Source organism: Hippopotamus amphibius, chromosome 17 (genome assembly GCF_030028045.1).
Source record: "Hippopotamus amphibius kiboko isolate mHipAmp2 chromosome 17, mHipAmp2.hap2, whole genome shotgun sequence".
NCBI lineage: Eukaryota > Metazoa > Chordata > Mammalia > Artiodactyla > Hippopotamidae > Hippopotamus > Hippopotamus amphibius.
This window is the reverse complement of record NC_080202.1, coordinates 47,638,145-47,664,872: the sequence shown is the minus strand read 5'-3', so window position 1 is coordinate 47,664,872 and position 26,728 is coordinate 47,638,145. Positions and strand designations below refer to the sequence as shown.

Genomic DNA, 26,728 nt, shown 5'->3' with positions numbered 1-26,728 from the left:
TTAGAGACTCTGAGACTGCTGGGGCCCTCGTGAAAATTCAGAGTCCCAGGTTTCATCCCCAGTAAGCCTGGAGCAGGGGTTAGAAGCCAGCATTTAACACAATCAGGCATTCGCGCTGCCATGTTTCTCTGTGTCTCTCTATGCAGTCAATTTTGCTTCCCAAGACTAAACCAAACTTCCACTAAATTCCTTTTGACACAGGCCGAATCTAGAAAGAGACAACTGGGTGGATTTCACAAAGACAATACTTTTTCTTTTCCCCACTGTCCAGTTTCCCTGACAGCCTGAGTTAGAGGCAACCTGTCACATCTCTCTCTGCCCCCAGGAGCTCACAGAGGAGCACAGGGTCACACCAACCAGACATCTTACATCAGGCTTGTCCAAGCAAATCTGATTTTAACTTGGTCAAAAAGGAGGAAGTTCTCTGTGTGACTCACCAACCGGGGGGGGGGCACCAAGCTTCCTTTGCCCTCCTCCCCAATTTCATTTAGGAGAATGTGGGGCCATTTGAACAAACTGTTCTTTGGGGGGCATTTTCCCCTCTGTCACGTACAAGGCCCACTTACCATTTTGAAGCGTGAGTCTCCAAACCAAAATGTCATGTGGAAAAAGAGTTTTCTCGTGTTCCTTTTCTCTCTTTCAGTTCAAAAGGCTGCACTGGATTGTGAAAGAATGAGAAAAACAAATGGTAAGTTTCATTTACTTCTCTCTTGTACTAAAGCTGTTTTCACTGAAACGGTGAGATAGTTTTAATCACGTGCACTCACAAACAGGTTTTTCTGTGCTTTTTGATGAACAACTAAAGAGCAGAGTTGATTTCATTGCATACTGTTTAAAATGAAGTCATTTTAGGGAGGGAGAATCTTTCCTGAGACTCAGAGACAAAATATTGAGGTTGTTTTTTTTATAATGAAATGGGTCTTTCTTTCTCTGTTGTTGTTATAAATTTTATTTATTTATTTATTTATTTATTTATTTATTTATTTATTTATTGGCTGTGTTGGGTCCTCTATGCTGCACACGGGCTGGGCTTTCTCTAGTTGTGGCACATGGGGGCTACTCTTCATTGTGGTGCGTGGGCTCCTCATGGCAGTGGCTTCGCTTGTTTGTGGAGCACTGACTCTAGGCACTCAGGCTTCAGTATTTGCGGCACATGGGTTCAACAGTTGTGGCTCACAGGCTCTAGAGTGCAGGCTCAATGATTGTGGCACTCAGGCTTAGCTGCTCCATGGCATGTGGGATCTTCCCAGACCAGGGCTCGAACCCGTGTCCCCTGCATTGGCAGGCAGATTCTTAACCACTGCTCCACCAGGGAAGTCCCTCTGTTGTTTTTTAATTAGAAAATCAACACATAATTGTTGTAAAATAATTCAAGCAACACTAAAAATATATCTCGGGAGGGAGTTTATCACCATAGAGCTAGCCTGTTGTGGTCCTAACCCTGGTTCTACTGTTTTCCACTTGGCAGCCTGCACACACAAGGAAACCACTTTAAGCTTAATTTCTATCCTCTGTGAAGCAGGGAAAATAAAAGCACCTCCCTGGGAGAGTTGTTGTGAGGACTGAGACAAGCCACGTCCCTGAGCACAAAGGTGACTGTATAGGGAACCGTCAACTAATGCTGGCTCAGGTCGCAGTTGTTACTATACTATACAATCTGAAAGTTCTGTTACATCCCCTCAATCCTGCTTCTCTCTCCACTTCCAGAAGCAACCACTATTAACAGTCCTTTCCATTTCAATTTCACAGTAAGCAAACTCTTCTGTGACCTGTCCTTTTTAAAATTAATAAGATATCCCAGACATAAGAAGAAGATACAGATTTAGCTCCTTTCTTTTCATCAGCTGCATGGCAATTCATAATAGGACTCGGCCATAATTCATTTTTTTAATAATTTTTTAAATATCTTTTTAATTCATTCATTCATTTATTTGGTTGCACCAGGTCTCTATTGCAGCTCGCGGGCTCCTTAGTTGTGGCATTTGAACTGTTAGTTGTGGCATGCATGTGATCTAGTTTCCTGAACAGGGATTGAACCCGGGCCGCCTGCATTGGGAGCATGGAGACTTAACCACTGCGCCACCAGGGAAGTCCCACAGCTGTAATTTATTGACCCATCTCCTTCTTGGTTGTTCCATTTCTTTCTTTGTAAAAGAAACAATACTGCAGTAGACATCTGTGTACACAACATGCTTTGTGGACACATGAGCGTGTGAGAGCTCATGTAGGACAAAATCCTAGAAGTGAAATGGCTGGGTCTAAGGGCACATCCATTTGAATTGTTACAGATACTGCAAAGTTGCCCTCCCAACATGCTGAACCAGTGCATGGTCTCCAACACTGACCACGCACATGGGTGAGTGTGAGTTTCCCAGCCTCTCTCAAACAGTGGATACAATCAGTGTTTTAATTTGTGTCACTCTGATGAGTACAAAATAATATCTCCATGTTGTTTTAATTCAGGGTTGCCTCATCACTCATAAAGTTGAGCTTCTTTTTCATGTTTGTTGACTGTGACAGCTCCAGCACGCCCATATAAAGGACATTAAGGAATGGCTATCTGGTTGGAAAGAGAGGCAAGGTCTTATCTTGAAGCTGAGCTTACATAAGGCTGAGAAAATATTAATTGTGTAGATCAAAGAGTAGGAGGGAAGTGGTTGGCATTTTTGAGGGGTCTAAACCCCTCCTCCACCCAAGCCATCCCTCGACCTCAGCACTATTTCTTCTTTTGGGAATTACCTATTCATATTATTTGCCCATTTATTTGCTTGTGTTTTTCTTATTAATTTGCTCTTGGTTGATGTATATAAAAAGAATCCTATGCTTTTGTTTATTTTCGTTTTCGTTTTAGGTATTTTCTTCTAGGCTTTTACTTGTCTTAATTTTGCCATAGAGGAGTTTAAAGTTTTAGGATAGTTTTTTTTTTTTTTTTTTGGTCTTTTCTTTATGGCTCCTATTTTGTGTGTCTCACTTTGAAGACCTTTTCCAAGTAGGTGATATAAAAAACATTTCCCTATATTCCTCTTAATTCTTTTATAATCTTTTTTTTAACATTAGATTTTCTGATGACGGTTATTTCTTCCCTTGGAATTTTTAAATAATAAAATACAAACACATAAGCTATCAGAGACTACTGGGATTGTGGCAAAAAGATCCAGAAGGCAGTTTGAAGATGCTCCCTATAGCCCCCCCAAAAAAGACAATAAGAATAAAATAACTGTAATGGGTTGAGACACATCAAATATGTTTAAATCTATGAGTTCATAATGATCCTTAAACAAAAAAATAATAACAATATAAGAAAAATATCTCACTGATAAGATGCTAGGAAACCAACTCATTATTTTCAGAATTGGTCAATAACAGAAGAGAACCAAGCATTATCCTCCATTTCTTTTTTTTTTTTTTTTTTGGCTGTGGGATGTGGGATCTTAGTTCCCTGACCAGGGATCAAACTCGCACCCCCCCGCATTGGAAGCACAGACTCTTAACCTCTGGACCACAAGGGAAGTCCCCTATCCTCCCTTATCTACACGAACTGTACCTCAGTGTAACCAAACAGTTGACAAGGGTGTTTCTCTTCATATAATTACAGATAATAAATGAAGAAGGAATAATAGAATTGGTTTATCACCATTTTGCAACCTCTAATGAAATAATGCTTTCTGGGTAATTATCGTCAAAGCCTGCTCACCAACAAAAAGAGAGAGAATCAGACATTATGTGCCTCCTAATGGAAGTACACCGTACCCCCTATGCTGCATTCTTGCTAAATAAAAGCTAATTTGAATTTCATCAAGCCTCTGGACAGGAGACAGAAGAACATGTAAAGGACACCATGGGAATGTAACTAATGAGATCCAGACCATGGAAAACACTTTAGAACAAACAACTTGTAATCTTCAACAAATAAAGTACGGGGAGGGGAGACAGACAGAAAGGTCTAGAGATGAAAAAAGACATAAGAAACATATCAACTAACTACAATAGACCATTATGGGTCCTAGAAGAAAAATCAGACAACTGGGGAGATTTGAATACTAACTAGATATCTGGTGATATTTTTAAAATAGTTAATTTTTAGGTGTGATAATGATACTGTTATTTTTACCAAAGAGTCCTTATCTTTTAGAGATACAAACTATTAATGTCCTCCAGCCAAAGATCACCAGGGACATGTGTAGTTGAACAAAGTTGGGTTTTGAGAGGAAATGCATACCACAGGAATAGTAAGGGGGCGTCTTACAATAAGATTTGCGTTAGGTAACTTGGAGGAAGATTCAAGGCGGCAGGCTTCACTCTGAATTGGATTCTTTCATGAAATGGAAATAATGATATGGTTGTGCATCTTAATAATTCTTATGTAAAAGATAAGAGCAGAGCAAGGCAAAAGCTATGACTGATAAAGAGGCCACAGTCAATCATACTGTCAAGTTTAGAGGGATATTTGGCCATTTTTGTGTTTCAGACGATGTTCATGTCTTCATCTGTGCAGACTTGATTATGGAGTCATCTCGTCTTTGTCTTGATCTAATATGGTCATAGAGTGGCCTTGTCTGGTACTGGTGACCAGTCAGTTCCTACCCCACACATAAGAGCTTGGTAAGGCCACCCACCTCTCACTGGGAGGGGCCTCTGTAGCTGCTGAGGCTTCCTGACATACTGTCCAGCCTGGATTGCAGGCAAGAAACGCCCCTCCTCCATCTTTGGAAAGTTCATCAGGAATAGAGTCTCCACCACCTTGACCCACAAAATGTGGCTAGACAACCACTGAGTTATTACTTTTTTTACTTATTTTATTATTTCTTTATCCTTGGCTGCATTGGGTCTTTGTTGCTACGTGAGGGCTTTCTCTAGTTACAGTGAGCGGTGGCTACTCTTTGCAGTGTTGAGGAGCGGGGGCTTCTCGTTGCAGTGGCTTCTCTTGTTGCGGAGCACGGGCTCTAGGCGCACGGGCTACAGTAGTTGTGGCTCACGGGCTCTAGAGCGCAGGCTCAGCAGTTGTGGCGCACGGGCTTAGTTGCTCCGCAGCATGTGGGATCTTCCCGAACCAGGGATGGAACCCACGTTCCCTGCATTGCAGATTCTTAACCACTGCGCCACCAGGGAAGTCCCCACCAGGTTATTATTGATGGACGTTAATGAGGACTTTCATGTTATTTTGTTTTCCAGAATTCCCTTCTCCAAATTTGCACTCACAAACATATGCTGTCAAGAGGGGTCAGAATGTATCTCTATCTTGTTTCATCCAGAACAAGGCACTACAGATCACCTATGTTTTGTTTCGGGGTGAGAAATTCCTGAGTGTCCAGAATGGAACCATGACTTTAAACCTAACGATTTCAGAAGCCAGTGATTTGGGCCCCTACAAATGCAAAGCCCAAGTTTCTAACTGTTCACAATATAGTCATAAGTTCCACTTCGTATTTGCTGGTAAGTAGAGTGCTTGTTGCTCAGCGGCCCTGCGATCGGGGGATGCTTTCCTGCTCTGTGACGGGCTCTCTGTCCTGCTTGTTAACTCTCTCAGGAGCCTGTCACTGCATGTCACTGGGGTCTTTCTTTCTTAGTGATTCCATTTCACTTTCTCTCCAAAGACGTTTGGCTATAACATGCTGATGGCCCAAGACAGAAAGTCTTACATCAACAATTTGGAAACTTGATGAGGTCTTTTCTAGGTGCTTTACTCTAGGATTCTTGTTGTGTAGGCAAAAAAAAAGACTTTTTTTTAAAGTAGAAGTTGTTTTAATATAAATATGACCTCTACATTCCCCTAACCCCCACACCACTCTCACACTTTTTTTTTAATTGGAATATAGTCGCTTTACAATATTGTGTTAGTTTATGCTATATAGCAAAGTGAATCAGCTATACATATACATATATCCCCTCTTTTTTGGATTTCCTTCTCATTTAGGTCACCAAAGAGCACCGAGTAGAGTTCCTTGTGCTATACAGTAGTTTCTCATTAGTTATCTATTTGTACGTAGCATCAATAGCGTATATACATCAATCCCTATCTCCCAATTCATCCCGTGCTGCTCCCCCAAAAGACTTTTTCTCTTAAGATTCAAGTAAAACATCTTAGAATCAGTGTTGGACACTGTGGTAAGGGTCTTCAGAGCCCCAGGCTTTTCCCACTTTCTTCCCATTGCAGTGGCCATCGGCCAGCATTCTTCCTGCCCAGCTACATTTTTTGGGGGGTGGGGGTGGGGGGGTTGGGGCCGCTACAAGCAACCTGTAGGATCTCAGTTCCCTGACCAGGGACTGAACCCAGGCCACGGCAGTGAAAGCCTGGGATGCTAACCATTATGCAACCAGGGAACTCCCAGCCACATTTTATTACGTTTATATTTTTCTCTCCTATCTCCCCACCCCGAGCCTTTCACAACCTAGCATTAATGGCCTCATCCATGAAGGTGACCTTGATAATGGATTCCTGGGAGAGGGAGAGAGGATTTCCAGGTAATAAGTGTACCTGGAGTCTTCCAAACAGAGGACCCCTAACTTACTGATCGAATCTTTGAGGATTCTCTGGGTCTGTGCTCTCCAGTATGGCAGCCACTAGCCACACATTATTTAAGTTTAAATTCAAGTTAATTAAAATTAGATGAAATTTTAAAATTCAGTTTCTCAGTTTCATTAGTCGCATTTCAAGGGCTCAAGAGCCACAGGTATGGCTGGCTGCTGTATTAGACAACACAGACACAGAACATTTCCACCATCACAGAAAGCTCTGTTAGATGCCTCTGCTCTAGGTCAACAGTTCCTAGCTTTTTAGGTTATAATCATTTTAACAAACTAATGATAGCAATGGATACTTTCCCTGAGATGTACTACAGATGCAAATTTCCGCATAAGACTTTAAGGGACACCGTGGGCTCTGGATTAGAACCAACCATCTTAGGACCAATTTGAGCACAAACTCAATGGAAGCCATAATTGTAAGTGAAATTTAAAAAGAAGAAGACCATACAAATAAGATCTGGGATGTAGTGGATAATACGAGGGCAGTACCCGGGCTGAAAATATTCTCTGGTGGTCAGAGTCCTGCTGGACTGGGCAGCCTGGTTTTGCAGAAAGAACAACAGAATGCGTATCAGGGAACCCGTGTACCACTAGCTTCCTGTGCAAGGCTGAAGCCTTAAATCAATTGATTAAAGAAAACCCAAGTCTTCATTTCCTGAGCTTCTGTCCCACAGATATGTATAAAATCTTCCCACATCCTGCCTTCAGAGTAAATGCACAAGTTTCCCGCAATGTGTTACAGTAATTATACTGTCCTGTAGAACTTTTTTTTATAGATTATAAAAACCTGCATCATCTTCATTTAGGTCAGATTAATAAACACCTATTGAATGCCAGCCCCATGTAAGTAATTGTGTTGGATATTGCCAGGGTTTTGATGATGCCTAAGACACGATCTTGTCCCCAACTCAGTAAGGGATATGAGCCGTGAACACAGATTCATGAATCATTGATTCACTCATCAAATATTTAATGATCTCCCCGATGTGCCAAGCTCTGGATATACATTATTTCCTGCCTTGGTGGAGCTTACAGTCCAGTTGGAGAGGCATAAAACCCAAGTACCCAAGCAAATAAATTCACAATCACAAACCGTGCAGACTGTTATAAAGAAAAAGAAACTGGTGCGGTGATGGAGAAAAGTTGGGGGGTGGGGGAGTGACTTCCTTAGGCAGGGTAGTTAGGGAAGGCCTTTCTATGGTGACAGCATTTAAGGAGGGCCCTGAAGGATGAGAAAGCATTGGCTACGTGAAGAGACAGGGAAAGAAGGCTCTAGCCAAGGGACAGTAACCTGTGCCGGAGGCTCCAGTTTGGGAAAGAACTTGGCTGTTGGGAAGGACCTAAGAGGACACTGATGTGGCTGGAGGTCAGATGAGGGGAGTGTGACCCCAAGTGAGAAAGGAAGGGGGAGCCAAGTCAGGCCTGTGACCCAATTTATCATTTTCGAAGTTAATTTTTCCTGGGTGGAGCAGGGCAAGGGTAGAGGTTGGGGATTGGTTGGGAGGCTTATGAGTCATCCAGCAGACAAACAATGGTGGACGTGGGGAGAAGTGGATGGATTCAAAATATATTTTGGAGGAAGAAACAACAGGACTTGCTGATGGATTAGATTTGGGATCACAGGTAGTAAAGGTGAGGGAGGAATCAAGAATGATTTCCAGATGTCTAGTGTGATCAGCTGACAAGGAGTGGTATCTTTTACTGAGATGAGCAGAAATGGAAGTTGTTGTTCAATGAGTATAAAGTTCTGGTTATGCAAGATGAGTACGTTCTAGAGATGCTGCTGTACCACTGCGGCTGTGGTTAACTGTGCTGTACTGTGCACTTAAACATTTGTTAAAAAGGTAGATCTCATGTTAACTGTCCTTAGCACAATAAAGTAAATAATGATTGAATGAATAAAAACGTTTTAAAAAAGAATAGGATTTTAATATATGTTTACCTACCAAGTGATTCGTTAACTACAGTTCAGTTTCAAACAGGTTACCTTTGAAGTGACCACGAGGCATCCAAGTGGGTCGTGTAATGAGAGGTAGAAAAAGTATTATGAGGATGGGACCAAATGCTAGAGGAGGCAGAGGAGGAGGGAGAACTGCCTGGAGGATTAAGGAAAAGTTTTATGGGGAAGGTGGCAACTGAATGAGCCTTAAAGGACTTCTTTAATTAAAAAAAAAATACAACTAATTTATTGAAGAGTTACCACTCCCTTCCCTTGATCACTGTGATGTTGGGATGCACTTTACCAGTCTTTTGCAAACTCTCAAGGAAGTTTACATCTCTCCAGTCACTTTAGATATCAACCCTTGTTCTAGTTTGAATCATCTTATCTCAGAGAGAAGTCCACGCTCTCTGCTTCTTCAGGCATGTTTCAATTCCTCCTTCCTGCAAGTTATAGGAGGTAGATGTCAGTTCCATAGGGAAAATGTCCTATTGATGCTATTCCCAAACAAAGTTGCTCTCTGAGGCCACCATCACCGAGTGCCACTCGTCAAGGATGCTACCACAGGGGTTCCTGCTCAGGGGAGGGATGGAGCAAGAAGACTCTAACAGTGAAACATAGCTCATTGTTTCTGCGCCAAATTGTTGAATTGGTGCAATACTATTAAAAACAAAAGCATATGCTTGGGAGTTGGCCCTGGCTTGCCATTTATTAGCTGCCTCTGAAGCACAGTTGGCTCCACTGTGCAGTGGGCGCGTTGCTGCCTGTCTTGTAGTTTTGCTGTGAAGTGAAAAAAGATCACGTGTGTTCATCCATCAAGTGACCCCGACACATGATGGGTACTCAACAATTCTCTTTCTTTCCCTTCAATACTGTTTTATTAATGAATTACATAATAAATTATATAGCTGGATTCTCCCACGAAGTAGGGTGTGATCTTACAGAGCCCACCAGACCCACTCACTTCTGGTCAGGAATTTCCCTTGACTCTATTTATCAGGGTAACTTCCTGCTTTGGGGAGGAAGTGAAAGATAACTGTACAGTTGAATCCTATAAATGACAATGCAATTATAAAAGATGATTTTTTAGATTTCTTTGATTAAAAAAAAAAGAAACACTGTAATCTTTTAAGGATTGGGAATAAAAGCACCTCCCAACTACATACTTGGATCTGGATCTTTGACAAAGTTATACTATCAACCGCAAACAAATTGTGAATTCTGATGAAAGGCAAATTTGTGCTCTGACTCCTCAAAGCAGAGAGATGCCCTCCACCCTTTGGCTTTCTAGGAACCTGGTTCATGCCCCAAGGCATGGGGTTAACCACATACCCACTGATCTTTCCCGATGGAGCCTCTTGTGAGCAACTTGAGTTCTCAAGAGTGGTGTCATTCATCCTTAGCTCAATAGCTGGGAAGAGAGTAGGGCTTCCATCTATGTTTGTGGACTGAGTGAGTGAACCCAAACTGCTTATCCGTTTAATGCGCACTTTCATTTTTCTAGACCCAGTGACTGCACCAATGCTGAACATTAGTGTTGTTCAAAGAAAAACAGACCAATACATAATGCTACGCTGCATCTCATTCAATGGCTCTCTGCCCATCAATTATACTTTCTTTGAGAAAAACACAGCCATATCACCAGCTATCACCAAGAGTGTAAGGGAGCCTGCTGAATTTAACTTAAGCAAGAATAACACTGGAGAAGGGAAAGAGTTTAGATGTAAAGCTGAAAACATATTGCCTGACCATGCAAAATACAGTCAACTCGTCACCATACCCTCAACAGGTAAGGGCAACCTGAACTCTTTCAACAGGATCCGGATTTACTTCCAGAAGCTGCAGCTACTCCTCTGCCCACCCATTTCCCACTTTGCCCACCTGTTTCCAAATGCATTTCCTTCTGTAGGGTCCACACGCTCTGATGGGGTTGCTTTCTGCCATAAAGGAACCACAGAAAAGCCTAGAAACTGGGGCAGGAAGGGGCCTTGTATCAACAGTAAGACTTCCTGACTTGACACTGCTTCCTGCCTTGACTTGCCACTGCTCAGGTTCTAAGCAATCGCATTAGAATTTACATCTCTCTTGAAGCTGCTGGGTTTCTTGATTTTCTTTTGCTTTCTTAAATCATTTTTTAAAATTCACTTCTAACACCTGTACCCACCTGCTTGGCTGTTTAATGCCCCACTGTTAGTGCTTGGTGAGTCTAGACTTTCAGCGCCACCCTTTCCTTTGGGGCAAGAATGGCCCCTGTCCCAGCCTTGTGTTTTGGGAGGCACTGCTCTGGTGCTTCTCAGCCATGTGCCTTTCCATAAGCTTACCATAAGCCATGGGGATGTGCCTGCCTGGACCCTATACGGACCCTATATCCCCACTTTTCTATACCTCACTCTTGGTTCCTAGACCTGCGTTCCCTACCCAATCAGATCGGAACACACCTTCCAGGGCCCGCACAAATCTCTTTCCTAGCTCCTCCCAAGGCTGGACCACGGTGAGGATGTGAGCATTCCTGGACCCAAGCTAAGGGTGCTGTTTGTGGGGGGTCGGGGGATGGCATTTGGCCATGCAGGTTGGAGGTATGCACGTGTATGTCAGGCTTCTTATGGTGCAGGTCAGAGCCTGGGTGGAAAGGGAGCCAGGCCAGGGCTGGGGCTGGCTCTCCCCATACTGTCATGTTCCATTGCAGAACTCCGAGGAGTCTGAGAATTCTAGATTTAAATCTGGCCTTATGAAGGGACGTTGGTCCAGGTAGGAGGATAGAACAAAAGTTAGGTTAGCAAGGGTAACAGGCACACTTGGGCACTGAACACCTCGCTTGGCCTCATCCTCAAAAGATCAGCGCCCACACCTGGGTGTTCAGTAAGTTCTAACAAGTGAGGCAGCCTGCTGGAGTCAGGCTCCAGAGTCAGGCTTTTGCCTACAAATCACAGCCTTCCATTTACTAGCTGTGTGGCCTTAGGAAAAGTCACTTAACCTCTCTGAGTCTTACTCTACTTAATTGTAAAATGGGAGTAATACCAATGAGATAAATAACATAAGGCATGTAAAGTGCTTAACACGATCACTGCATATAGTTAATACTCAATACGTGGCAGCTATTTGAGTGACATAAATCATGCTGATATGACTAAAGACTTTGCCCAATAAATGGCCAGGCTGTTCTTAGGCTTATGACCCTAATAATGTAGCCAACAACCCATCTGTTAAATGCTTTTTCTTCCTTGTATATGACCCCTTGTGGAAGATGGACTTGGTATGACTTCAAGAACTTCACTAACAAGTTAACTCTCAAGTAGCAGGGCAGGGACCCGGGGTGCATGGTACACTGGTTAACTGGGGAGACGGTCGTAGTTGCCCTTTCCAGGACATTTCACAATTTAATATCATTGGAAAAGAAGGCTGTGCAGTGACCAGTGAATGCTGTCTTCTTCCAGGTGGAGACAGCTGTCCTTTCTGCCTGCAGCTACTGCTTCCAGGGTTCTTACTGGTTCTAATAGTCATAATCCCCATTCTGGCATTTTGGATGCTACCCAAGTACAAAGCAAGTAAGTTCCTTAGGGGGTTTGGCATTGTTTTTCCTGGGGTTTGGATGCAGACAGTAGAGAAGAGGGAGAGGAGGAAGGGAAAGGGGAATCAGAAATGGGGTGCGAAGAAAATAAAGAAAAGGAAAAGATGCGAAAGGAGAAGGTAATGAAGGACTTCCTGAACAGCTCACATGTAGCACAGTTCTCTTTTCTCTGGTAAAGCCTTCTTTGTGGGCATGTGACCTGTGCCGTCACACAGGGCCCCGGGCTAAGGAGACAGTTTAATGCTCTGCTGTCACTGTCTTGAAATTCGTAATACTTTTTTTATTTTAATTTTTAAAAAATCATTTAAAAACTTGTAGTAAAACATGCATAACAATAGACTCAGTGGCATTAAGCACATTCACATTCCTGTGCACCTGTCATCAGCCATCCACTTTCTCATCTTGCAGAACTGAAACTCTCTACCCTGTTTCACGCCCCATTCATTTCTCTCTCCTCCCAGCCCGTGGCAACCACCATCCTACCTTCTGTCTATGAAGTTGACTACTTTAGAAATATCATATAAATGGAATCATACAGTATTTGTCTTTTCGTAACTGGCTTATTTCATTTAGCAAGATGTCCTCAAGGTTCATCCATATTGTATACGTATCAGAATTTCCTTCATTTTGGGGACTTCCCTGGCAGTCCAGTGGTGAAGATTCTGCACTTCCACTGCAGGGGGCACGGATTTGATCTGTGGTTGGGGAACAAAGATCCCACAAGCCACACAGTGGCCAAAAATATTTTTTTTTCCTTCATTTTAAAAGCTGAATAATATTCCATTATCTACACACACACACACACAGACATATGTACACACACACACACACACACACACACACACTGTTTATCCATTCATCCGTCAATGAACTCTTGGGTTACTTCCACCTTTTGGCTCTTGTGAGTAGTGCTGCTTTGAATGTGGGTGTACAAATCTCAACAATTTTTAAACAAGAGGCCCTGCATTTTCATTTTGCACGAAGCCTGCAAATGACGTAGTGGGTCTTGATTACCAGAGCTTTGCTTCGTATTTTTCAGCGTCCTCACTGGGTCTGCCACTTGGAGGAAGCTCAGTACATGAAGACAAACAAGAGCCTCATTCCTCTCTGCTCCACCTTAAGTGCTTCATTAAGCCCCATTTACTATTTTTCATAATTCACGTCTTATGACCTCTAGTTAAGATTTCAAAGTGGCCTTTCCATTTGGCACACGACTATGGAGGAATATTGAGATTTACACAAGAGACAGTTTGCGTCTCAGGACGGGCACTGGCCATCGAGCCGTGGGGCACTGAGTGGGCTCCTTCACCTGCCTGAGCCTCAGGGTTCTGACCTGTAGAATAGGGCCGTGGGAGATCCTGTCGGAACTGGGGAGAGAACCAAGTGATGTATGTTAGGCTCTTGGCCTTCTTCCATCTTGAGAGTCCTAATGCAGGGAAGTCTGGGACTCAGTTGACAGGAAATTTGAAAATAGATGTCAAAATGTATACACCTCATACATTTGAAAAATGTTTTGTTTTTTGTAATGTAAAGCACTTTTAAAATTGAAGTATAATTAACCTACAGCACTATGTTAGTTTCAAGTGCACAACACAGTGCTCTGAATTTCTATACATTATAAAATGACCACCACAATTAGTCTAGTTACCATCTGTCACCACACAAAGCTATTACAGTATTATTGATTGTATTTCCCATGTTGTACATTTCATCCCTGGGACTCATTTATTTTGTAACTTCAAGTTTGTACCTCTTAATCTCCCTCACCTATTTCATTCACCACCACCCCCCGCCCCCACTTCTCTGACAACCACCTGTTTGTTCTCTGTAACTATAAGTCTGTTTGTCTTGTTATGCTTGTTCATTTGTTTCATTTTTCAGATTCCACATACAAGTGAAATCATATGGTACTTGTCTTTCTTTGTCAACTTGTTTCACTTAGCATAATACCCTCCGGTCCATCTATGTTGTCATAAGTGGCAAGATTTCATTCTTCTTTATGGCTGAGTAATATTCCACTGTGTGTGTGTGTGTGTGTGTGTGTGTGTGTGTGTGTGTATACCACATACCACATCTTCTTCATCATCTATTGATGGACACTTAGATTGCTTCTATAGCTTAGCTGTTGTGAATATATTTTTAATTTTTTGAGAAACCTCCATACTGTTTTCATTAGTGGCTGCAGCAATTTACATTCCCAATAGTGCAGGAGGGTTTCCTTACTTCGTATCCTTGCCAACACTTGTTAGTTACCTTTTTGATAGTTGCCATTCTGAGAGGTATGAGATGATGTCTCATTGTGGTCTTGATTTGCTTTTCCCTGATGATTAGTGGTGCTGAGCATCTTTTCATGTGCCTGTTGGTCACCTGTATGTTCTCTTTGGAAAATGTCTATACAGTTCCTCTGCCTGTTTTTATTTTAATTATATATATATATTTACTTATTTAGGCTGCTTTGGGTCTTCACTGCTGTGTAGAGGCTTTCTCTAGTTGCGGCAAGCGGGGGCTATTCTTCATTGCCGTGCACGGGCTTCTTATTGGAGTGGCTTCTCTTGTTGTGGAACACAGGCTGTAGAGTGCAGGCTCAGTAGTTGTGGTGCATGGGCTTAGTTGCTCTGCGGCATGGGGGATCTTCCTGGACTAGGGATCAAATCCGCGTGCCCTGCATTGGCAGGCAGATTCTTCACCACTGCGCCACTAGGGAAGTCCCCCCAATTGTATATTCTTACCTCCTTTGTTGTAAATTAATTGACCACATAAGTGTGGGTTCATTTCTGGGCTCTCTAGTCTATTTCATTGATCTCTGTGTCTGTTTTTGTGTCAGTCCCATACTGTTTTGATTACTGAACCTTTGTAGTGGTTTGAAATTAGAGAGCATGGTACCCCCAGCTTTGTTCTTTCTTAGGGTTGTTTTGGCTATTTGAGAGGTCTTTTGTGTTTTCATACAAATGTTAGAATTATTTGTCCTAATTCTGTGAAAAATCACATTGGTAATTTGACAGGGATTACATTGAACCTGTAGATTGCCTTGGGGAGTACAGTCATTTACAATATTAATTCTTTCAGTCTGTGAGCATGGTATATCTTTCCATTTGTTTGTATCGTCTTCAATTTCTTTCATCAGTGTCTTATAGTTTTCCAAGTACAGGTTTTTTACCTCCTTGGTTAGATTTATTCCCAGGTATTTTATTCTTTTTGGTGCAATTACAAATAAGATTGTTTTCTTATTTTCTCTTTTGGGTAGTTCATTGTTGGTATATAGAAATGCAACTGATTTCTGCATATTAATTTTGTATCCTGCAACTTTACTGAATTCATTTATTCATTCTAATAGTTTTAGTTCTTTGGTGGCATCTTTAGGATTTTCTATATACAGTATCATGTCATCTGCAAACAGTGTTTTACTTTTTCTTTCCAGTTTGGGTTCCTTTTTTTCTTCTTCTTGTTTGATTGCTGTGGCTAGGACTCCCAATACTATTTTGAATAAAAGTGGCAAGAATGAGTATCCTTGTCTTGTTCCTGATCTTAGAGGAAATGCTTTCAGCTCTCCATCACTGAGTATAATGTTAGCTGTAGGCTTGTTATATATGGTCTTTATTATATTGAGCTATGTTCCTTCTATACCCACTTTGTTGAGAGTTTTTATCATAAATGGATGTTGAATAATATTGTCAAAAGTTTTTTCTGCATCTATTAAGATGATCATATGATTTTTATTCAATTTGTTAATGTGGTGTATCACATTGATTGATTTGCAGATATTGAAACATCCTTGTATCTCTAGGATAAATCTCACTTGATCATGGTGTATGATCCTTTCAATGTATTGTTGAATTTGATTTGAAAGTATTTTGTTGAGGATTTTTGCATCTATGTTCATCAGTGATATTGGCCTGTAATTTTCTTTTTTTCTGGTGTCTTTTTCTGGTTTTGATATTAGGGTGAAACTGGCATCATAGAATGCATTTGGAAGCATCCCTTCCTCTTAAACATTTTGTAGAATTCACCTGTGAAGCCATCTGGTCCGGGACTTTTGTTTGTTGGGCATTTTTGATTATTGACTCAATTTCATATTGAATGGTAATTGGTCTGTTCATATTTTCTATTTCTTCCTGATTGAGTCTTAGGAGATTGTACATTTTAGGAATTTATCCATTTCTTCTAGGTTGTCTATTTTATTGGCGTATAATCGTAGTAATCTCTTACAACCCTTTGTATTTCTGTGGTGTCAGTTGTAACTTCTTTCATTCCTGATTTTACTTATTTGAGCTCCCTTTTTTCTTGATGAATCTAGCTAAAGGTTTATCAATTTTGTTTGGTTTTTCACAGAACCAGCTCTTAGTTTCATTAATCTTTTCTATTGTTTTCTTTTAGTCTCTATTTCACTTATTCCCTCTCTGATCTTTATTATTTCTTTCCTTCTACTAACTTTTTTTCTTTTTCTATTTCCTTTAGGTGTAAAGTTAGGTTGTTTATTTATAATTTTTCGTGTTTCCTGAGGTTTGTATTGCAATAAACTTCTCTCTCAGAACTGCTTTTACTGGGTCCCTTAGATTTTGGATGGTTGTGCTTCCATTTTCATTTGTCTCCAGATATTTTTTTTTTCACTTTATTTATTTATTATTTTCAGATATTTTTTTAAATTTCCTCTTTAATTTCTTCAGTGACTCATTGGTTGTTTGGTAGCATATTGTTCAGCCTCCATGTGTTTGCGGATTTTTTGCAGTTTTTTCTTGTAGGTGATTTCTAGTCTCATACTGTCACGGTCAGAAAAGATGCTTGATATGATTTCAACCCTCTGCAATTTACTGCATCTCATACATTTTTAAAACCTGTCTCCCCTTCCTACAAAAAGCCCAGGGTCTTACAGAGGTGGAATTAATATTCTTGAGTACTGGCCAGGGCTAAATGGAACTCAGCTGGGTAATTTACTATCTCTTGCAGATATTACAAAGCTTTTTACAGACTATTTTTTTCAGCAAAGGAAAGAAAAGGTGTCTCTGGCCATCTCAAGCATAACCTGATAGGCAAAGGATGTTATTTGCAGAGCTGAGAAGATAAATCAGAAGGGCTCCCGGCTTGCAGAAGCAGATGCTATGGACTCCTTGCTGAGTCTATGGTTTTCCTTTAATAGACAACAATTTAAGCCATTGGAGCAGGTCATTCTTTCAGAACTTTGCGGAATTCTGCTCCTTGGGAGGAGATGAGAAAAAATGTGGCTGAATTGGTTTAATTTAATGATTCTGCACCAATTTATGTAGGAAAAGCTATGAAAGATAATGCGCCCAGAGTCTATGGAAACACACACACAGAAGTTGGAATATATGCAAATATCTATAAAAACCAAGCAGGTAAGAGAACTTTCTTTGGGATTTTGGTTGGTTTTGAGTTTTTGTCTTTAAAATTTTTTAAGGTCGTAGAGACATATGGGTAAAAAACTGAAGAAGCAGACTATAGTGTCTCCCTCCCACCCTGACGCCCAATCCCACTTTCCAGGGGCAATAATCAGTTTTTTAAATCCTCCCACAGACATTCTATGTGTATGTTAGCATCTAAATAAATGGTAGCAATGGTAGCATGTCATAGCTATGCCATTCTGTGCCTTGATTTTTTTTCACTTAACAACATATCTTGGAGTTTTTTTCCCATCAATTCAGACTGATCCACACTGTGTTCCGATCTCTTTTATGATCACTTCTTAAAGCTGGCATCATTTGCTGCTTTATGGCTAATAGACCTAGGGTCTTGGCCAACAGTGAGAATAATCCCAGCCATCGTTGACTGAGGGCCAGCCATGATCCAGGCACAGTGCTAAGCAATTGACCTGCCCTGTCTGGTGCAAACACTACTAACTCCCAATTTATATCATTCCCATTTTACAGATGAGGAATCTGTGCCAGGCTTAGAACCAATGCAGTGTGTTTCCAAAGCCCAAGATGGTAAGTACTCTCTGCAAAGTCCAGAGGCGACATGCCATTGAGAGGGTAGCTGGCTAAGCCACTGCCCTCAAGTGGTCAGAGATTTGGATTATAGGCCCAGTAACTCTGTTTCTTGTCTTTTATGCAGGGACTGAGTACTCCCAGGAGATACATTATGCCACCCCCGTGTTCCAGGAGGTGGCACCAAGAGATCAGGGTGAGCCACAGTTTGGGATAAGAGATGCTATCAAAATGGGACAGTGGTCTCTGTGAGGCCACCATACTCCCAGGCTTTAGGAACCCAAGGATGGGATGAATGGGGGCAACATGCACACCCTAGGAAACCAACAGCAATTGGTACCATGGCTCTTAACAAATTTCATCAGGAGATGGGTGGAAGGGAAGGATGTGGTAGGGAGAGTATCATATAAGAAATCCAGAGAGAAGGATGCAGGTGCATTTCTAAAACATTTTCAAGAATAAATCACTTAATATAGTCCAGGGGAAAAAAAAAAAAACAGTTAATACTTGGTTCTGTCAGGCCACCGAGCTACTAGGACAGAATTTTTTTATGAGCTTCTATGGATATATATCCTAAGCTTACTGAATTATTTTCTCTTTCATATTACAGAAACCTGCAATGATTGTAAAACTGGATATATCTATTCTGAACTTGCTTTATGAGATTTAAAGATAGAAACTACATCTCAGGGTAAGATGCTTTTTATAAAGCTCATTTACATAAAGAAAAAGCAAACTTGATTGACACTTTAAAAGGTTTCACCTGGTTACCTAAAGTGACTTTTTTATGTTTAAACACTATTCCTTTGGCCCTTTCAGGTACATCCAATCATGTCATCAAACAGTTTTGTCTGGTGGGATCCTGACTGGTGACAGTTTTTAAATGCTTTTGCTACTTTTAGGCACGGGCCATTTCCCGCATTTCCACATTATTTAATAAGGAATAATTGTTCGACCACTGTGCTCTTCATAAGTGCATCCTGGAAGCATTATGACGGTCATCTCCCCAGCCCCATGCCCATTAAAGGTTCAGAAGCCAACACACAGCACAAAAACCATGTCTAAATTCTAAAACAAAAACTGGTGACCCTGAAAAGGTGTCTGAAGAAAATGGCACCAGCAGTCACCATTGGAGGAAGACACGCTTACTCAGCAAATACACATGTATTACCCACTGCCATTAGAATTCGCTCGAAACTTTTGGGAGCCTGAAGAATTATTTATATTGATTTCCGTGGACTTTCTCAGTCTTCAAGATTTAGCTCATGGCAAAGGTGTGCCTTTACGTGCTGCGTTTCCCTTCAGCTCTCTGTTAAGAGGACAGCCCAGAGTTGACTTGGGAGAGGAGAGAAATGGATTAGTTTCCCAGAACTGCTGTAACAAATTACCACAAACTGGTGGCTTAAAACCACAGAAATGTATTTTCTCATAGTCCCAGAGGTCAGAAATCCAAACTCAAGATGTCAGGAGGGCTGCGCTCCCTCCAAAGGCTCTGGGGGAGATGTTCCACTTGCTGCTTCCAGCTTCTGGTGGCTCCTGGTGTCTCTTGGCTTGTGGCAGCACCCCTCCAATCTCGGCCTCATCTTCACGCAGCCTTCTCTCCCTCTGCCTTTCTCTTATAAAGACACTGGTCAGCAGATTTAGGAACTACCCAGATAATCTAGGTTGACTTCATCTTGAGTCCTTAACTTACTAATTACATCTGCAAAGACTCTTTTTCAAATAAGGTGATAGTCACAGGTTCCAGGAGTTAGGACTTATCTTTTTGGGGAGCTACCATTCAATTCAGCCCACATCAGGGGACAAAATTATTTCTGGTTTGAATCTCTCATCCTAGGAGTTGTAAGTCCAGTAAAGCCAAGAGGCATTTTTCAGGTTCCAGACAAACAAAATAACTTGACCAAAATCGTTCTGCTCTGTTCTTCTTCTGTGAGGGCTGCCTGAACCTCAGTCTTAACTGTTCCCAACAATGGGCCTCTGACTAGAAAAATCATAGCTATCAGCTATTAGACACTAACTCTGCGGAACACCTACAAGGCCAATATTATTAACTTGCTCTTACAGGTAAGGAAACTTCGACTTAGATGGGGTAAGTAATTTCACAGGGTCATCCTCAGCTTGGTAAGTGGTTGAACCGGGACTTAAATCCCAGCAAAGAACAGTAGCAGCACTGGCTGTGGGAGTGCATCTTTTGGGTAGGAAGGGATACCGTGCACGCAGGCCCAGATGAATTTGAGGATTTTGCTGCCATAAAGCAGCATTCATGAGCGTAATTTTCCCCTTTCTCTGTTGATATTTTTATTTGGAAGAAATATATCACAGAGGCTGAGTGTGGGGGCTCTGGAGTCAGACTGAGCTGAATCCAGGCTCAGTCATGTGCTAATTGTGTGACTCTGGGTAAGTTACATAAACTCCTGGGGCCTCAGTTTCCTCATTTGAGGGGGGTGGGGAAGGAGGAGGTGGAGAGAGAGAAATAATACCTACATCCTCGAGCTGCTATGAGAATTAACTCAGGTGATGGATGTAAAAGGTTTGGAACAGGGCCAGGCACAAAGTAAGAACTAAAAAAATGACTAGCTCCTCACAGTATGATCAGGCTTAGCCTGAGTCACACTAATCGGCTGCTCCCCTTCGAAATCTTTAAGTCTTTGAGGTCATAAACTTAGTGACTTGGCCACCATCAGCTTCTTCATGTCTTCATCTGAGCTCCTGCCTGAAGCAGGGCCTGAGGCAAGGACTTGGCGCAGGTTGTTTACATGAAGGCCCAGTGATACTGAGAAGAAGCCAACACAAGGGGTGGGGAGGGGCTCGCAAATTAATGAGCATGCCAGTAACTGGACTGGATACTAATCTTTTTGTTTGTTTTGGCCGCACTGAGTCTTAGTTGTGGCACTCGGAATCTTTGTTGTGGCATGAGGTCTCTAAGTTGTGGCATGCACGCTTTTAGTTGTGGTATGCATGCCGGATCTAGTTCCCTGATCAAAGATCGAACCTGGGCCCCCTGCATTGGGAGCGTGGAGTCTTACCCACTGGACCACCAGGGAAGTCCCCTATGAAGACCTTCTGAGGTCGCGAAGTCCAGAATGCCCCTGGGTTTCACAGCACACCCTGAATCCACAGCCTCTCATTTTCTCTTGCAAGGCTTCTAAAGCAGTTAGTAGAAGCCAGCCAACTCCACAATCCATGTACCTCATGCCTTTCAAGTGCTAGAACGATTGCATAACCTAGTGCTTTATTATCTACCTCTGCCCCTGTCCCCACTTTGGGGGAAAGTCTTAGTGATTGTGAAGAGATGGCATGTAAGGATTATCACCACTCCCCTTACCATCGGCAACAGAGTTCTTGTTGCCATCCATCCTGCGAGGAATTCTGCTTCCCAGGGCTGCTTTCTAGGGCCTTCTGATAGTCTTATCCTGAGCTAGCCCTGAAAGCAGAGCCTGAGAAAAGGCCTTCTGTGGAACAGAAGGGACACCAGAGAACAGGCGTGAGGGGCTGGAGGAAAAGCCAGAACAAGGTGTAAGGTTGAGCTGGACCTTGCTGTGGGCACGTGGGGCTTGATCTCACTGGAACTGTCTGCGGAGTGAAAAAATGTCTCAGAATCATCCACTTGAGGACTGAGCGTGAGAAGCATTTATCCATTGGCTTCCTTCCCCCATTGGCTGAGGGTTGCCCCAGGAGGTGATGCTTCCCCCGCTTCTCAGCTGTGAATGTGGGCATTCCAAGTGGGTTTCCATTGGTATCTCACTCAGGGCACTGGAAAGCCCCTGGGGAGAAAAGGAGTGCTATGTGTTGTACACTTAAAGCAAGAAAGCTGTCCACACAACGTGGGTGAGGCCTCAGATGCAGCTGAAATCAGAGGTGAGGCCCGGAGGATGTGACTGGTGGGGCTCTGCCCCCCCTCAACATTTCCTTTGTAACAACAACAACAACAATAATAATAACTGCTGTGGGCTGAGCACATACCAGGTTCCCGGCATGGATAAGTGTTTTCTGTACTTATCCTCACAACTCCCTCCTCACCCAACTCTGACTTTCTGCAGCTGCTGCCTGCACCTACCCCCTGCACAGACATTGCGCCCCACCCCACCGCTTTTGGACTGAATTGTTTAGGAGGGGAAGGAGAGGAAAAGGAAGAGCAAGAGGGTCTATTGTGCTTTCATGTCAACAGTTACACTTTTTTCATGTCTAGAAGTTTCCCTTTAGTTCTTTTTCAAATCCACATATTCTTTTTGTTGTTGTTGTTGTGAAATAGGGCACGCACTGTATGAAAATGCATAAAAATATATAGCTACAGTTTAATAAATTCTATCGAGTGGACACTAGTGACAGAATGTTGCCAGCAGCCCGGAAGCCCTCTGCACGACTCTTCCTAATCACACACAACTCCATCTCCCCAACTTAAATACCTTTTTATGGGAATCACATCTTTGCTTTTCTTTGCAGTTTTACCACCTAAGTATGCATTCCTAGGCACCATCTTTAGTTTTGCCTGCTTTGGAATTTAATATAAATGGGATCGTATGGCATCTATTTCTGTGTCTGGCTCTCTTTGTTAAACATTGTATTTGAGAGGTTTATCCATGTTGCTGCATGTAGCTGTCATTCACTTGCTCGCCTTGCTCAGCAGTATCCCCTTGTTTGAACACACTCTAATTTATCTATTCTCTCGCTGACAGACCTTTGGGATGTTGTCAGCTTGGGACTATTACAAACAATGCAGCTATGACCATCCTTACACATCTTGTGCATGTCTCCTGGTTCCCATGTGCGTGCAATTATGTTAAACATACATAGGAGTGGAATTACTGGGACATGAGGTATGTTTATCTCCAGTCCAAGTAGATAATGCCATGCTTTTTTCCAAAGTAGTTCTATCACCTTTTCATTCCCATTGGCAGTGTGAATGTTCCCGTCCCCCTACATCTTTACCAACACTGGCACGGTCTGTCGTTTTAGTTTAACCATTCTTGTGGGTATATACTGGCATCTCATTGTGATTTTTTTTTTATTCATTTATTTATTTGGCTGTGTCAGGTCTTAGTTGCAGCACGGGCTCTTCATTGCGGCACACGGGATTCTCTCCAGGTGTGGCACGCAGGCTCCATAATTGCAGTGTGCGGGCTCTAGAGCAGGTGCATTGGAAGGCAGATTCTTAACCACTGCACCAGCAGGGAGGTCCCTCATTGTGATTTTCGTATTTACATCTTCCCCGATGACTAATAAGGTTGGGCACCTTTACGTATATTCATGGGTCATTTGGATTTCTTCTTTAATCAAGTACCTGTTTGAGGCACTTAGGCTGTTTTTCTACTGAGCTGTTTTGACTTTTTCTCACTTTTTAATAGTTATTCTCCCACTCCATAGCTTGATTGTTCACTCTCTTAACGGTACCTTTTGATGAATATTAAATTTTAAGAACTTTGAATATTAAATTTTAAGAACTTATTGTGTCTGCCATGTCCTTTACAGTCAGTGATTTTTTGTGAATATGTGTTCAGATGAATCAATATTTTTTCAACTTGAGGTCATATAACCATTATCCTACACTACTATCTACTAAAGGCTTTTTTAGTTTACTCTCATATTTTGGTTTACATCTGCCTGGAATTTTCTGTGACGTGAAATTGGCATTATATTTGTTTCCCCTCCCCCGCATGGATATACCCCGTTGCTCCAACGTTGTCTACTGAGAGGACAGTCCTCTCCCCACTAAACTGCAGTGTCATCTTTGTCACAAATCAAATGTCCATATACATGTGGGTTTCTTTCTGGGCTTTGGATTCTGTTTCATTGTTCTACTTATCTCTCCTGTGTTAATGCCGTACTCAGCTTTTAAATACATCTTTATAACTGGAAGAGCAATTTTCCCACCTTGTTCCTTTTAAGAATGTCTTAGCTATTCTTAACCTTTTGCATTTCTATATATTTTAGTCAGCTTATTTTCTTAAAGAAAAAAAGACATAATAGGGATTTTGATTAATATTGCATTGAATTTGTAGATCAATTTGGGGAGAATTAACATCTTTACAATATTGAGTTTTCCAAATTACAAATATCTCACCATTTGTTTGTCTTCTTCAGTTTTCTCAGTAGCGTTTTATCATTTTCTGCATAAATATCTTGCACATCTTTTGTTAGATTTAGTCCTAAGTACTTGATATTCTGATGCTATGGTAAGGTGTATTTTTGGGGGGGGAGGGGGGCTGCACTGGGTCTTCATTGCTGTGTGCAGGCTTTCTCTAGTTGTAGCGAGTGGGGGCTACTCTTCATTGCGGTGTACGGGCTTCTCAGTGCAGGGGCTTCTCTTGTAGAGCACAGGCTCTAGGTGCATGGGCTCAGTAGTTATGTTGCATGGGCTTAGTTACTCAGCGGCATGTGGGATCTTCCTGGACCAGGGATCGAACCCGTGTACCCTGCATTGGCAGGCGGATTCTTAACCACTGCTCCACCAGGGAAGTTCCAAATTGTATTTTTATTTCACGTTGTGGATATTTAGAAACACAATCACTTTTCTTGGTTGACTTTGTATCCAGCAACCTGGCTAAATTCTCTTTTCAATTTTAATAATTTATCTGTAGGTTTTCCTTACAATCTGGAAGACCATAAAACTACTGCTGCCACTGCTACCCTTGTTGCCTCTGCCACAGCTGCCTCACCCAGAAACTGGAGCCCAGTGGAGTGTGGAGTTTTGCCACTGGAGACATTTGCTTTTCAGCAGAAACCATCACTTCCCTTCTACTTTCCCATGTACATGCAACTAACTGGTGGAAGATATTCACAGCCATACCATGGCAGCAAAGGAACTAATTTTTCAGGATTCAGACCCCACTAAATAGAAGAAGGGCTATGGTGTGGCTTAAGAGAGCCAATCAAAATAGCTACCACACTAGCCAAAATATCAATCAAGACCGAGGGGGAAATAAAGACATTTTAAGACAAAGACTGAGAAGGAGGTTTCCCAGTCACATTCAGCTGCACGATGTACTTGATGATGAAGGAAACTGAATACAGAGGAAGGCTATAGGATTCAAGAAGCATATGAGTAAACAGAAGTGTGTATGTGCGCGCACGCACGTGTGGGAGGTGAGAGAAAGAGGTCTATAAAGTTTGAAAACATTATAAAATTACCATGATTTTGACAGTGTGGTATGAGTATGTGGCTGGACAGGTAGAAAAATGTAAATGTAACAGGACAGAAAGTCCAGATATAGATCTAAATACATATGGGAGTTTAGTATATGAAAAATATGGCATTTTAAATCAATGGGGAAGAGACAATATTCAATACATTGTAAAAACTTGAGAACCATATTTAATAAGTTAGAACTCCACTTCATTCTTTATGACAAAATTAATTCAGCTAGCTCAAATATTAAAATATCTAAAAATGAAGCCACGGAAGTGCCAGAAGGAAACAGGAGGAATTTTATAATAATCTTTAATAGGGAAAGACTTTCCTAGGTATGACTCACAATCCAGAAGACATAAATGACTGTTAAATTTAGTTAGATGAAACATTTAAAAATTACATTTAAAAAATCTTAAACTAAGTCAAAAGAATGGGGGGGGGGGATATATTTTGAACCTATGTCTCCAATAAAGCATGAAGTTCTACAATATATAATGAGCTCTCACAAATCATTAAGAAAAAGGCCAATAATCCAATATGAAATTGGGAAAAGGCAGTATCTGCAAGGTGACACCAGTGCAGCACAAAAACCTTGCTGGGATGAGGGGCTACAGAGAGGTGTGCTCTGACCAGCTGCCCTCAAACATTTGTCCCTTCTGCTCCCAGAGCTGGGGGATTACAACCTAAGAAGACTGCCTTCTCTCAGCACTGCTTCTCCTGAAGGATGTAAAGCGGAGACTGAACCAGAGGAATGATCAACAGTGGTTCAGTGATGTCTGAAGCTCATGTTTCCTTCTTTCTCCTTTACTGCCCTGGAGGGACATGGACTACTGCCTTGCCTTTGACCATCTCCATTACACACTACCAGAGACAGTAACTGAGATCTCGGGTAGGACATAAACTTACAGGTTAGGACACGTAGACACCTAAGGATTACAATGACCTCCAAGCATATCTCCTTGGCCCCTCAGACATGACGTGGGGGGAAAGCACAGCTGGAGAAGGGCCAGAGCAGGACTCTCTAAAGGGCAGGGGCTCCTCTTGCCAGGTCTAGGAAAGGCATTGCTACTCTCTTGTCTTGGCCACCATCACCTGGGCATTGTCAGAGCTCCTAATAGGTCTCCCCACTGTCCTTCTACTCCTCTAATATTCTACTCTTCACAGTGATCTTTTCAAAATAACAGTATGTCCCTTCTCTGATCAAACTGTGCCCCCTCCTGCCCCAGTGGCTTCCAGACTCCTTCCTGTGGCCCCCATGGCTCTAAGCAGCATGGGCCCTGACCACCTCTCTGACCTCATCTTCTTCCCTTCTCCCGTCTGCTCTAGGCTGCTTTATGTTCCTTGCTCACTCCATGCCGTTTCCCTCCTCAGGGCCTTGGCACTTGCTGCTCCCTTCTGCCCAGAATGCCCTGCCTCAGATCTTCACATAGCTGGCTCCTTCACCTCATTCCATCTCAGCTGGAAGGCCAGTCCTCAGAGGCTTCCCTGATCACACTACCCTAGGCATGATCTCGCACGCCACCCTGTCCTGTTTCACAACACTATCGCCACCCAAGGTGACCTGAAACTGCCCACGCACCTACTTGCTGACTCTGTCCCCACCCGCCCTCCCCTACGAGGGCCTTGTC

At 42.3% G+C, this 26,728-nt stretch overlaps 2 protein-coding genes across 2 annotated transcripts in view; one reads left to right on the top strand and one right to left on the bottom strand.

Annotated features, from left to right (window-relative positions):
- Nucleotides 1–538: 538 nt before the first annotated feature.
- MILR1 (mast cell immunoglobulin like receptor 1) lies at nt 539–25,444 on the top strand. The gene is made up of 9 exons (XM_057716336.1): nt 539–688; nt 5,173–5,433; nt 9,969–10,253; nt 11,899–12,009; nt 17,294–17,383; nt 17,915–17,971; nt 18,099–18,167; nt 18,582–18,662; nt 24,550–25,444. Exons 1-8 carry the CDS (start codon nt 601–603, stop codon nt 18,632–18,634), a joined length of 1,014 nt encoding a protein of 337 aa, XP_057572319.1. The 5' UTR covers nt 539–600; the 3' UTR covers nt 18,635–18,662; nt 24,550–25,444.
- The window catches only part of POLG2 (DNA polymerase gamma 2, accessory subunit), a 39,761-nt gene continuing 21,783 nt past the window's right edge, over nt 8,751–26,728 (bottom strand). The window contains exon 9 of the mRNA XM_057716335.1: nt 8,751–8,907. Coding sequence (XP_057572318.1) covers nt 8,883–8,907 — 25 coding nt within the window. The 3' untranslated portion in view covers nt 8,751–8,882. The remainder of the gene's footprint in view (nt 8,908–26,728) is intronic.